Source organism: Phyllostomus discolor, chromosome 1 (genome assembly GCF_004126475.2).
Source record: "Phyllostomus discolor isolate MPI-MPIP mPhyDis1 chromosome 1, mPhyDis1.pri.v3, whole genome shotgun sequence".
Taxonomy (NCBI): domain Eukaryota; kingdom Metazoa; phylum Chordata; class Mammalia; order Chiroptera; family Phyllostomidae; genus Phyllostomus; species Phyllostomus discolor.
The window spans coordinates 53,681,344-53,696,471 of record NC_040903.2 but is presented as its reverse complement, the minus strand read 5'-3'; the positions used below and the strand labels follow the sequence as shown (position 1 = coordinate 53,696,471).

The 15,128-nt window shown below is 36.3% G+C and overlaps 1 protein-coding gene across 5 annotated transcripts in view; it reads right to left on the bottom strand.

Annotated features, from left to right (window-relative positions):
- Positions 1-15,128, bottom strand: part of ARHGAP12 (Rho GTPase activating protein 12) — a 121,111-nt gene that overhangs the window by 88,793 nt on the left and 17,190 nt on the right. For all 5 annotated transcript variants that reach the window (XM_028505596.2, XM_028505592.2, XM_028505593.2 and 2 more), the window contains exons 2-3: positions 13,222-13,260; positions 10,652-11,398 (exon numbers count right to left, since the gene is read on the bottom strand). In XM_028505596.2, coding sequence (XP_028361397.1) covers positions 10,652-11,329 — 678 coding nt within the window. In that variant the 5' untranslated portion in view covers positions 11,330-11,398; positions 13,222-13,260. The remainder of the gene's footprint in view (positions 1-10,651; positions 11,399-13,221; positions 13,261-15,128) is intronic.

Genomic DNA, 15,128 nt, shown 5'->3' with positions numbered 1-15,128 from the left:
TTATGTTATCTCCCAAATGCCGAAACATTTCATTATACAGTATAAAAAACATTAAACAAAACAAACTTAAATATCACCACTGCTTTCATCAAAAAGTCTTGGGTTGAAGCTGTAAGCTCATGTTAGCAGATAAAAGTTTTCAAAATTCTCATTTTCACCTGAAAGCTTGAATTGTATCATTTTAACACAAAAAAAATCAATTGTTTTCCTAAAAGTGATGGGCTTATTTTGATCATGTTAGACAAAGCGTCTAACAAACACCCTAGTGTGAATAACTAGTTTGTCAGTCATACTTTCAAGTAAAACCGGAGTTCCATTATAAAAGTGAACAGAAGTTCAACTCAACTTAATCAAACGAGAATGTCAAGAATTTTTAATAATTAACTTTTTTAAACTGCAAATTTCTCCCCTGACTTTTTAAACCAAGAATATGAAATTGCTTCTTCAATGCAAAAAGGAAGTTATCTCTACCTACCTTATAAAGCAATTGTAGGAAACCACATATGTAAGCATCTATTTAAATGCTTGAATGTTAGTTCCTTTCACCCTCCTCTCTTTCTCTATCATATGGTTATTCTGATGAATCTTGTTTTTTTATTTTTCTAACTCACATTAAAAACCAAGTTGTTGCCCTGGCTGGTGTAGCTCAGTGTATTGAGCGCGGGCTGTGAACCAAAGCATCGCAGGTTCGATTCCCAGTCAGGGTACATGCCTGGGTTGCAGGCCATGACCCCCAGCAACCACACATTGATGTTTCTCTTGCTCTCTTTTTCTCCCTCCCTTCCCTCTCTGGAAACAAACAAACAAACAAACAAACAAACAAGTTGTCACTCAGCTATTCACCAATCATTTTTAAGTAACTGAATTACACTCTGCTATGAGACAGAAAAAACAGACAAATAAGTAGTAGTCAAACACATGTTACAAAAAAAGGGCTTCAGAAGTCAAGTATTTTGTAGAAAGGCTGAGTCACAAATTTCTCTGGTTTAAAAGCCTATTCTTGCATCTTTCTTTTATGTACCAAGTTACACTCATGATTTTCTAGAGCTTGAGTGTTAATATACCACACTTCAAAATAATTGTGATATTAGTCATTCAGGGTTTAAACTATCTGTCTGAAGCATTTACTGAAGCAATTGCTAAAGATATTCCATGCATACAGATGAGAGTTTTCTCAATGAAAATGAAAAAATGTTTCCACATCTGTTGTTTTTGTTGATGTGTCACCTAGATTTTCAAATTCTTTCCCAGGACAAAAACAGGGTGAAAACACAGAACGTTTGTAATGTACACATTTTTTAATGACTCTATTAAGATTCTGTCATCTTTTCAACCATGTCTACAATTGCTACTCTACTAGAATCATAAAACTATGTGTGTGTGTGTGTGTGTGTGTGTGTGTGTGTGTGATCTCCATACTGCATTACAACTTTTTACCCCCAACTCCATCTCTCTAATAACATTCTTTACTAAAAACTATGTTGCATGCAGAAGCTTAGCATTTTAAGACCTGGGGTCCCCAACCCCTGGGCCATGGACAGGTACTGGTTCGTGGCCAGTAACCTGTCAGAAACCAGACTGCACAGCAGGAAATGAGCAGTGGGTGAGTGAGTGAAGCCTAGCTCACATTACCACCTGAGCTCCACCTCCTGTCCATGGAAAAACCTTACACAAAACTAGTCTCCCATGCCAAAAAGGTTGGGAACTGCTGTTCTAAATTACTGTTTTTCATACAGAAACATGCATCTTTGATGGGACATTAATCAAGGTTTCCCCTTCCTATGTTTGTCGCTAAACACTGGTCATCATTCAAGAAGCATTTAGCATAGCTAGTATATACAAGGTACTGTAGCAGGTACTTAATATAGAGATAAGGAACACAGCTAGCACAACACTAGAGATCACAGACTGACGAGTGAGAAGAAAACAATCTTAAATGTAACGAGAACATGGGAACAGTACAAGGTGCCATGGAAGCTTATAAGAGGATATCCTATAGAAGCTAAGACTAACAAGATTGTTAAGAGGTCAAGAAAATTAATACTTAAAAACTACCATTAGAAAACTAACCAAGCACTTCCAATCCTGGGAAAAAGGAGTCCTCTATCCCTCTAACTACAAATAAAAACACTAGATAAAATATATAAAACATACACAAGGCAACTCTGAAAGTTAGAATATACCAACTAGTAACTTCAGGACCCAACGAACAACATGCTGGTGAGTTCCCTGGATTTACTTCTGGCTTCATATATCCCAGGTTTGAAGGTAGAAGTCAGCAACCCAGAAACACCAACAGGCAGAGGCCGGGAAAAGTCCAACAAATCCCTGTCTATGTAGCAAAAGGACCAAAAAAGGGGAAGACTTTTAGTATTACTATGCTATTCCTGCCAAATGACACAGAAAAATCAACAGTTCCACCCACATACCACTAGCAATGGCGAACACAGAACCTAGGTTTCCGTATATGCCAGACTGTAATAAGGCACCCCCACACCCCACCAGTGCACTATCAGAGAAGGCAGAGGAAAGGACAAAAGAAGTCACTTCTGGACAGTAACAAGACTGCACGCATGTGCATGCACGCTCACAAACACACAGAGGCCTAGTGAAGTGTTAGAACTTTCACCACTGTCAAGTGGCAAGGAGGCCATCCACTAACCAATGATGTTAGCAGAGGTCACATGGGCCAAGGAATTAGGCAGTTCAAGGGCTAGAAGAGGTAACACAGAGATTTTGGGACGCCAGAAACTAATGAGGAAGCCTTAGAGGCCCAGGGCACATGTACTCGAGGAGTTTAAAGTCACTGATACTCACAACAACAGCAAACATTAAACATAGTCCAATTTATAATCATATTAACCTAACACCTCCCACTAGACACTTACTTCTGTTCCTATTACCAAATATGACATGTCTGGCTTTCAACAAAAAATTACAAAGCATGGCCAAAAAAACAAGAAGAAATAATCTGAAGAGAGAAAGGAAGCATCAGAGTCAAGTTCAGATATGGCATAAATGTTGTGCATATCAGACAAAAATTTTTTAAATATTATTAATATCTTAAGGGCTTTAAAAGGAAATAGCAGACATCCAAGAACAAATGAGTAATTTAAGCAGAGATGAAAAATCTAAGACAATCAAATTAAAACACTGTAACAGAAATGGAAAATTCCTATGAAATGATGATCAGTAGACTGAACATGGCTGGGAAAATAATCAATGGGCCTGAAGACATGTCAATAGAAACTTCCCAAACTGAACACACAATGTAAATACCAAAAACATATATAAAGGCATAACATAAACCAACTGCAGAAAAAACAAAGATGAAGGGAAAACTTTGGAAGAAGCCAGAGAGGAAAAACACCTTTACACCTTAACTACTGGAGAACAAGAATAAACATAACAGCATTTATCTCACCAGAAGCGATACAAACAAAATATGCCACCAGAAAATATTTTACCCACTTTGGTCAGAATATTTAAAGTGCTGAAAGAAAACAATCACAAGAACTCTATATCCACATAAATTATCAATTGAAATGGAAGTTTCCTGAACAAATAAAACTGAGAGAATTCAGCACTAGCAGAACTTCCTGAAAGAAATGTGAATACTGTTAAGAAGGTATTACTTCCCATACCTATCTATAGACTTAACACCACCCCTATCAGAATTCTGGCTAGTTTCTTTGTAGAAATTGACAAGTTGATTCTAAAATTCAAGTGGAATTACAAAGGAGTCAGAATAGACAAAATATTCTTGAAAAAGAGCAAAGTAGAAAGAAGAGTACTTTTCAACTTTTCAGCTTACTACAAAGCAACAGTAATCAAAATGATCTAGGACAAGCATAAAGATAGACATGTAGATCAACAGAATAGAGTGACAGTCCAGAAATAATCCCATATATACATGTCAACTGATTTTCAACAAAGGTGTCAAAACCATTCAATGAGGGAAGGAAATAGTATTTCAACAAATGTCTCGGACAACTTGATAGTTACATACAAAAAATGAAGTTACAACCTTACTTCATACCATACATAAAAATGAACTCAAAAGAGATCAGAATTAAATGTAGGAGCTAAAATTATAAAATTGTTAGGTAAAATATAGGATTAAATCTTCATGACCTCAAATTTGGCAAGAGTCTTAGAAATGGCACCAAAAGCATGAGCAATAAAACAAAACATTAGATCAATTTGGACTTCAAAATTAAAAACTTGTGCTTAAAGAGACATCAAGAAAATAAGAGTCCACAAAATGGGAGAAAAAATTTGCAAACCATATATTTGATGAGACTATATAAAGAATTCTTAAAATTCAGCCATAAAACAAATAGCTCAAATTAAAACGAACAGAAAATCTGAATAGACATTTCTCTAAGATCAACAGTCAGTGTACATATGAAAAAATACTCAACATCCTTAGTCTTGAGGGAAATGCAAATCAAAGACAATGTGACACCACTTCACACCCACTAGGATAGCTATAACCAAAAAGTTAGAAACTGACAAGGATACAGAGACATCGGAGACCTCATACATTGCTAGTGGGAATATAAAATGGTGTAGCCACTTTGGAAAAGAGCCTGGAAGTTCCTGAACAATTAAACAGAGTTACCCTATGAACCAGCATTTCTTCTCCTAGGTTATCAACTCAAGAGAAAAACGTCACATATCCACACAAAAACTTGTACACCATGCTTACAGCAGTATTATTCATATTAGCAAAGAGGTAGGAACAACCAAAATGTCCAAGAAGTGATGAATAAACAAACAATAGATTATCCTGCCATAAAAAGGAATGAAGTGATACATGTGCAACATGGATGAACCTTGATAAGTGAAAGAAGCCAGTTACAAAAGACCACATATTACATAATTCCACTAAAATGGAATATCCAGAACAGAAAATTAGATTAATGGTTGCTTGGAGCTGAGAAAGATAGCGGCACATTAAGGGTGATAGCTAAAGGGTACTGAAAACTACTAAACTATGATGAAAGAAATAAAAAACAAGTCTAAATAAATGAAGAAATATTCCTTGGCCATGGTTTGGATATCAACAAAGTAAATCTAAATTTTATATGGAAAGACAAAACACAGAATAGTCAACGCAATACTGAACAATAAAGTTGGAAGATGCACACAACCTACTTTCAGCCCTTACAATACAACTACATTAATCCACACAGCCTGGTATTGACAAAACAATGACACATGAATCAAAAGAACAGAATGGAAAGCAACAAATACACCCAAATAGTCAACTGATTATTGACAAAAGGAACAATGCAACTCAATAGAGAAAGGTAAATCTTTTCAACAAATGAGGAACTGGACATATACGTGTAAAACACACACACACACACACACACACATACCCTCAACAAAGACCTTTCATAAAAACTAAATCAAAATGAATCATAGACCTAAATTTAAAATGCAAAACTATAAAAATTCCAAAACTGAAACAAAATCTAGATGACCTTGGGTTTGGCAATGAGTTTCTAGATATAACTGTAAAAACATGGTCCATAAGAAAAATAGTAAAGTTTTGAACTTCGTTAAGATTAAAAACTTCAGCTCTGTGAAAGTCACTCTTAAGAGAATAAAAAGACAAGCCACAGAAAGTATTTGTAAACTATATATCTAATAAAGGATATGTATCTAAACATACAAGGAACTCTTAAAACAAAACAATTTAAAAAGGAGCAAAAGATCTAGACACTTCATCAAAGCAGAAACAAAGACAAAATAAGCATATGAAAAGATGGTCAATATCCATTGTTATTCAGAAATGCAAATTAAAACAAGATCCTACATATTATTAGAATGGCTAAAAATCCAAAAAATTGACAGTTCCAAATGATGGTGAGATGTAGAAAAACATAGCCTTTCCATACTATTCAGCAACCTTAGGTATTTACTGAAGACATTACCCAAGTGATTTTAGGTGTTTACCCAAATGATCTGAAGTTTATGTCTACACAAAAGTCTGCATGCAAATATTAATAGCAATTTTATTCATAATAGCCAAAAACTCAAAGCAACCAAGATGTACCTCAATAGATCACTACAATGGGTTACTCATCAATAAAAGAAATGTTATCAAACATTAAAACACATGGATGCATCTTAAACACATCTTGCTAAGTGAAAGAAGCCAATCTAAAAAGTACACCTACTTTATGATTCCAATTGAAAGACATTCTGGAAAAGGCAAAACTACACATAAGGATGAGCAGTTGCAGAGGACTGGAGTCTCCAGAAGCAGAGGAATGGCAAACAGGTGAAGCCCAGGGGATTAGGGCAATGAAACTATTCTGTATGATAGTGTAATTATGAAAACACAATACTGTGCATTTGTCAAAATCCACTGAGCTTTATAGCACCAAGAACAAACCTCAATGTATGCAATTTTTTTAAACGTAGAAATTCAAAGTGAGGTCAAGAACCCCAGAAAAGAATGCAGAATATGAGGGGAAAAAAGCCTAACTTTATTACAAATGTATGAAACAATCTCATTAATCAGGCGGGGACAAAAGGTGCTGATCAAGTAAACTCTGAAAATGAGTGGAGTCTGTAAAAAAAAAATCACACATGAAATAATCATATTCTAGCTGATAAAGTTGTACTCCACAAGGGCACAAGTTAACATCTCTAATACTCCTATACATATATACTTAAACTGAACAATTGTGCAAATGACAGTGGATGGCAGTAGGTACATTTTTCAATTTTGGGGTGACAGTTTATAAAGAAGCAATGATCTATGTGGTTATAGATTAGAATTGAAGACATCAATATGAACCTGTTTAGTTTAACAGAGATGCAGATGGTTACATGTGGAAATAGTTATAGATACGTGTATATATACAGGTTAGCATACCAATGTGTATTCCCTGCTCTATCATCCAAGAAGGCTTTGAAGCAACGACACTGAGGTAGCAATGAGCACACCAGCACAGATCCTGGTTTCTAATACCATTCTCCAATTAAGGGGAACGGAAGTCCTTACAGGAATGGCTGGTTCCAGACTGGGGCAAAAAATATACAATATGTAACATGGAGTACCTTGTAGAGCCAGAGAGTAGGGCAGTGCTCAAACTGACAATACAAGTTCTCAACTGCCAAAGCTGAAATACTTGAGCAGCAAAATATAGGAATATTGGATTATAATATAAGGTATAAAAAATACCTATGAGTTCATACAGACATAAATAAATGACTGAATAAACAAATGAAGTAAAAGATAAAAATCTTCCATACAAAATAATTCCAAAAAATCCATGTAGAAACTACACCTTCAGTGAGGTGGGGTATAACATCTATTTCTTAATATGGGCCATATATAATGACTTCTTTCCAAAGACTATTTGGAAAATTTGCCTGTGTCTGAAGAAATAAACATGCAACTACCAATAGCAATTACACCTGTGAGCATTTATGCCAGAGGAATAAAAAGTTATGTTCACATAAAAACTTGTGCAGAAATGTTTGTATATAAGCAGCTGTTTGCAATAGCCAAAAACTGGAAACCCAGATGCTCCTTAATGGGTACATGGTGAAACAAAGTATGGCACATCCACACCACAGAATACAGTTAGTCACCAACAAAAAGGACATTGATACACACAACAACCTGGATCAATCTCTAGCGAATTATGCTGAATGAAAAGGCCAATCCCAAAAGGTTATATAGCATTTAGATAACATTCTTGAAATAACAAAAAATTTTAAATGGAGAGTATATTAGGGGTAAGCAGGGGTTAAGGAGGGGTGGGAATGGGAGGGAACCACAAAGGATACTTGTGGTGTTGGAAATGCTCAGTATCTCTTCTGTACCAAGGTCAATGTCCTGATTGTGATATCACAATTTTGCAAGCCACTTAGGTGGCAAGGTGGAGTCAAAAGACATACTAGAATTGGTTAAGGAACGAGTGGGAAATGAGCAAATGTAGAGAAGCAAACCTATACAACTCTTCACATAAGGTGCCAATAAAGGGAAAGGGTAGTAAGTGATACTCAGTAGGGAAGGTACACTAAAGAGCTTTACTAAAATGGGAAAAACATGAGCAAATTTAAATGATGACGGGAAAAACTTGGTAAATAATGGCTCTAAAACCATATGGGCACAATACTATATAATCTTTAGTAAAAGGTTTATGGAAGAAAGGGAAAAGCAGATACAAAGAGATTGCCCTCTGATAGGTGAGACAACGCTTACACTGCACTGGGGGTAAAGATGATCGCTGACACAGGTGCACTTACAGATTAGATGGTAGCAATAATACTAGAAACAACAACAATAATGACAGCTATAGCTAATGACTGCTGACTGTGCTAGCCAGCCTCCAAGCTGGCCTCAATGTCCTCATATCCCGATGTTTGTACCCAGTGTAGTCTCTTCCCACAGAGAACTGGGGTGAACTGTATACTTAGTAAGATGTGACTGTGTGTGACCTCCAAGACTGGGCAAAAAGACAGTGCAGCTTCTACCTTGTTCTTTCATGCTTTGCTTCTTCAAGGGGAAACCTAGTTACAACATTCCAGCATACCTGAGGAGGTCAAACTAGTACCATGTGAGTGAGCCATTTTAAAAGCATCCCCAGCCAAGTCTTCTTAAGACTGCAAATTCATGAGACCCTAAGTCTTTAAAACGGCCCAACTAAGCTACTTCTGAATTACAGACCCACAGAAACAGTGAGGTGATCAATGTTTACTATGTTAAGCTACTAATTTTGGGAGTAATTCATTAAACAGCAATAAGTATTCAGTACTAATATGCCAAGTATAGTTTTAAGCAAATTAGATCTAGTAATCCACTTAATCCTCAACCACCCAATCTGCAATTTAAGATAAGAAAACTGAAACTCACAGAAGTTAACTAATTTTCCCCAACTATCATACAGATGGTTAAGTGATGGAATTATGAAAACCATAAAGTGAACCTTGATGAACTCCAGGTTCAAATCAAAACCCACTGCTGCTAACTGCTGGTAAGTGCCAGTAAGTGCTACTATTGGCACTAGTAACCTCCCCAAAGCTGAATAAAGTTCTATCCCATGGTTTTTATTTTTGCTGTGAAATACAAGGAAAGGTTCCCTGATAAGAGAGCAGGAAAAAGCAGGTGAATCAGAGAACTGAAGGTAACAGAAAAGGTTTGCAGAGTTGCCACGAAGAGTAAGAAAAAGGACTGGCCAGGGAAATCTAACAGAATTTCAAAACAGTGTCAAGGTCCCAAGAGAGGTTAAGAGCCATGAACTTGGATGCCATAAATTTAAGATGACCATAATGAAGAGAACACAGGCCAGTCAGTGTACCTAAATAAAAAAATGTAATTTGAACTGTCAAACAGTGGTGATGGCGAGATGGAAGAGAAAAAGCACAGCTTTCCCAAATCCCACTGGCTCAAAAAGGAGCCATGTATAAAAAGAGCTCCAAGTAATACTACATACTCTATGTCATGATGATAATAACATCATGATAAACTGACTATGCTCCTTCACATACCTCTATTGATCACGAACATCTGGAGTTTTTCTAGAGAACATTCCCTTTTTCCTATTTCCATTCAAGATGTCACAAGAAAAATTAAAATCTAGAGAAATAACATACTAATTCCATTATAATCAGACCACACCTTACAACAGCCATACTACTCAATGACTTAACTTGATGATTAAGCTTTACAAGAGTTTTAAGCCATAAACGTACCAATTTCAAAGTTCCTTTAAAATTAAGACTTTGCCAAATACATTTAAATTTTAATTTCATGTATGTGCTTTTCAAATTACTTCACTTCACCTGACCAACAAACTGGCATAAACTAATCTCAAAGTTAGATAATGAAAAATTTAGAAAACCAAACCACAGACACAAATTTTTCCCCCTGCAATGCAAGTAAGCATGGATACTTAAGAAACTTCAGACACAAAAGTACATGAATGGAAGTAAAGGTTTGTGAGCTCTGTAGTTTGTCTTAATACTCAAGGTTAACAAACAAGTTTCAAAGAACACAAGTTAGTGGTTAATAGTCCAGTGACATCTTTCCCCATATATCCATTGTTAGCTGGAGACTTACTGGAAACAAGTCAAAATTAGTACTGCTGGAAAACAAACTTTTTCTTTTCTTTTTTTTTTTTTTTTTAATATTTTATTTATTTATTTTTAGAGAGGGAAGGGAGGGAGAGAGAGAGAGAGAGAGAGAAACATCAATGTGTGGTTGCCGGGGGTTATGACCTGCAACCCAGGAATGTACCCTGGCTGGGAATTGAACCTGGGACACTTTGGTTCCCAGCCCGCGCTCAATCCACTGAGCTACACCAGCCAGGGCTTAAAAACAAACTTTTTCTAATAAAAGAAATAGCACTGGGTAAATTAAGTCCTTTCTATACCATGCATTATCAATAGAATGGAAAATTTTTTTTCTCATACGTACAGTAATTCTACACTATAATGTGAACTCCACAAGTTATTTCACACATTCCCTACCTATTTAACTCAGGATAGAACTCATGTATCCTGAAAACATAAGGCAAAACAAATGATTCCTAACTCTTACAAAAAGCTTTTTAATTAAAATAAAAGCTGTAATTAATATTTTTATTAAGGTGCAAGTGGTTCGCTCTACAGTCAATCTTACCCTTATCTGTTCCGTGGAGCTGCTGCTGAGTTCATCACCAGACTCAGAATCTTGATGTACCCTTTCTGAGCCTTCTCCTGCTGAATCGCAAGACTGATCCTGGGAGAAGCTAGTTTTCTCTATGTCCAAGAACTCTGGACCGGGAAAGTGACCAAATAAGCGTGTCGTGTTCTGCCCAGAAACTTTAGGAGAATGTGAGTCAGTGCTAAACTTCCCATTATTGTGGGTGAGGTCCAGGCTTAGGTTGACAGTTTGACTTGGATTATAATTGGGTCCAAAATTCTGATTGGCATCACGAATAAGACTTGTTCCATGAACAGATGATGATGGCTTTCCAAAACTTGAAAGCTCAGGCAATTTGTTCACATTTTCTGTTGATCTCTGCAGATGCAGACTCGGTGTCATTTTCACAGAATTATTTGGCAGTCCAACTGCCTGTTTAACAGGCGGCATCAGGGCTTTGCGAGTGACTTCCTTAACATACTGGGCTGGCACATAAAACGTTTTGGAATTCTCATCTGGTTTGACTTGCCACCAGTCATCATTGGTCTTTTTTACCAAGATGTATCGTTCCCCTTGTTTTATTACAATTTTTCTGTCCTTTGCCTCATATTCGTAATCATATTCCACTTCGATATACACTTGTCCTGGAACAATCTTGCCACTTCTGTCAGCCATTTTTACTCAATACTCTTCACCTCTCAAAAAAGATGGTATGCCACATTATGGCTTGTTGGATTAATATAGCTGTTTTTATTTAAATAGAAAAAGAGAATGAAAAAGAAAGTTAAACACAGTCTGGATTTTTAATATTTACTTACAAGCATCACACAGTACAAGCCATTTAAAGAACATTACCTTCAAATCTCAAACTCAGAAAGTAAATATGTGTCTAATGTTTTCCTATTGTCTCACATTTAAAAACTTGTAATACTGTAATCTACATTTAGTCATTTATGTCCGTTACCAAACCAATGACTGTAATAGTAAATACACTAACCAACCAGATACAAGAGTATCAAAAATAAGAGGCGAGAAGAACTTTCCTTCTTTTCATGACTACCTCAAACCTCTTCACGTTCTCAGAAAGGCTCACTAATAGTAACAGCTAATGTGTATGAAGTACTTCCCACAGGCCACACACCGACCTAAATCCACTGCATGCCTTACCTAAGATCATCTTTGAAGTTAGAGCTGAATTTCAATGACCCTGAACTCTTTATTTTTAAAAATGATCAAGAGCATTTAGTGAGCTTTAAAGAAAATTATCCAATTTGTACGTTTTGTTTCCTAATATAAAAAAATACAGCATTGTTATTATTAGGCAAAATACACTGATAAAGAGTTTACTTTGTTTCCCTATTATGTCTACCTCAGAAGGGCCACAATTCTTGTTGGGCTGAATCCCACAAATGCCAATATATAACCAGTATTTATATTTGTAAATGTTAAAAATCCACATCTTGCCCTGGCTGGTGTAGCTCAGTGGACTGAGTACAGGCATGTGAACCAGGGAGTTGCCAGTGGTTTGATTCCCAGTCAGGGTACACGCCTGGGTTGTGGCCGGGTCCCCAGTGGTAGGCACACAAGAGGCAACCACACATTAATGTTCCCCTCTCTCTTTCTCCCTTCCTTCCCCTCTCTAAAATAAACAAACAAACAAATAAATAAAATCTTTTTAAAAAATCCACATCTACATACTCCAACATTCAAAGTCTATTAAATAGTCCTAAACTGGCTTAAGAAACCTAGTTTTCATTTTAATTTCTATACAAACTCCAAAATATTCTGCACCTCACAGAATACAGCATTCAAGTTCCAAAATGATCAGAGCATCTTGACATTGCTACAACTCATTGCAAGCCCCAACTACTGTGAGATGAAGTGTGTTCCCCAAAAAAGTTATGGTGAAGTCCTAAGGACCATATAATTCACTTAAGATGAAGTTATACTTGATTAGGGAGGACCCGAAAATCCAATGACTGGTGTCTTTTTAAGGAGGGGGAGATTTGAAAACAAGGAGAGGAGACACAGAAAATAAGCCCAAGAACAGAGGCAGAAACAAGAGTGATTCAGCTAAGCCCGAACACCAAGGATGCTGGCACAACCAGAACCTAGGAAGAGGCAAGGAAGGATCTTCCTGTAGAGCCTTCAGAGGGAGCAGAGACCTACTGATGCCTTTATTTTGGACAGCTAGCCTCCAGAACTATGAGAGAATGTTTTTGTTGTTTTAAGCCACCAAGTTTGCGGCACTTTGTTACAGTAGTCCTAGGAAACTTAAACACTCAACCCAATGCTCAAGGATCCTAAGGCAATTCTGAACATTCACTGTACCGAAATGTTTATGAGCACCCAAGTACTGAGCATGATATTATTGTATGCCATATGTGCCATAACTAACAATCATTCCCCTAAGGACAATTACTCTTTGTAACAGATAAACCCATAAGCCCGATTATAAATAAATCAGTGATACAACTTCAGTAACTAAAATTTACTTTCTAGACAAACTACTTGAATAATAAATTTAATATAGTAATGTTATTTCAAAAAGTAGAAATAAAACTTACCTTAGAAAGAGAAATAAATATCCAGTATTACATTTAAACCTATTAAAAAAAATAAAGTTCATTAACTTTGGCCAGAATTGCTTAAAGAAAGTCATAAATACAATGTTGCTCACATTTTAGAAGCATAACTTTGTGGCTATAAGGAACACAGTACAATTTTGTATATGACACAGTGTTAGCTCCACCCTCCAAACACAGGTATGCTTTACCACAGCCTCTCTTACTTCATTTCCACATTGTTTCAATTTCATTTGTTCCTTATTTATATTATGACAGAATACTCTTTTAAACTTCTAGTAACATGAGAAACAACTTTTGTAAAATTGTTAAAATGACAGAACTGTTTTTCAAGTTTATGGTATCGAGTGGGTAAAGAGAATGAAAACAAATGTTAAAAGTTGTTGGGAGCCCTAATACGGATTACCCCACAGATTACTTATTACTATATCTTTAGGACTATAAGGTGCACCGGACCATAAGACACACCTAGGTTTTAGAGGAGGAAAATAGAAAAAAATTTTGGAGCAAAATATGTAGTAAAATATTTAACAACCCATGACCCTGCTCCACCGCTGCTCCCCCACAGTGAGTCAGGCAAGCTACATCTGGACTATAAGACACACCCCCTTCCCTCCAAATTGGGGGGAGTGCCTCTTATAGTCTGAAAAATACAGTAATTATAAGTGGGGAAATATACCTTTACAATGTAAAGATCTGTTAAGTCATGAGCTTAACTAAGGGGTCAAACTGAGCTACACCAACAGTATGACAAGCAGCCTAATGATACATGTCTCCTGATGTACTAAAACGTTACAATGTCACCTATGTTGTACTCTTGTGGAAAAAAAAGTTTAACCGTAGCTAATTATTAGGATACAAACAAATCCAGAAGGTGAGACATTCTTAGACAACAGACCTGAATGCATAAAAAAATGAAAAAGAGAGGGAGATTCTTCTAGATTAAAAATGACTACAGACACACAACAAACAAATCCATGTGATGTTTTAATAGATACCTACAACTCACAGTATTCAAATTCACTTCCTGTCTGTAACCAACCCCAGCCCTGGCAAATCTACATGGTCTTTTCCCTCACAGGAAATAGAAATTCTAATCTCCTAAAATGTCCAGCCTTTACTTTCATGCATTACCAGGACATTACTCACTATGTGCTTTAACACTTTTACCTACGTAAGTTTTTCGCTACAACTTTTCAAAATTCCACACTGAAATACTTATCCTCAGTGATTTATTTTTCTTTTCAGGAAATAATATAACTTAAGAAATACCTTTGAAGATAGTGAAACAACTAAGGGAATCTGCAGAATGTTACAGTAGCTCAGACATACTATACTGGTCATTTATCCATAGGAATAGATAAAAGAAAGGTATGAAGAATAATAAGAAAAATTGTGTGATTTCATGCTAGTCAGAGAGGAGCTGTGGGGTGGGGAGCAACTGTGGGATAAAGACCAGTCCATCTTCTATTTCTTTCACTGCCAGGCTTTATGACTGCACCTTCCCCAGTAACCAGAAGTATGAAGGGGGCATTCGAGAAAAAAGATAAAGTTGTCAGTTTAACCACATTCAACATGAAACATCCTATCTATAAAGTTTTAGTTAAAAGCAATGGGAATTGGGATGACACAGTAGTAGTCAAAAGACACCTATACAAACAAAGATAGTTAGATATCAAGGCAGACAGCATGAACAAGAGTGGGCACAATGTAGTAAGAGAACAGGAGTTGTGATAGATTTCTAATACTGGGGTGGAGGATGGCTAATGAAACTGGGAAGCTCCTAAGAGAGACTAATAAAATTATAAACTTCTAGAAAATCACATAACAGGAATTATGTGTATTACAATCCAAGCTCCAGGAAAGTTAGGTAAAATATAAATGAAAAT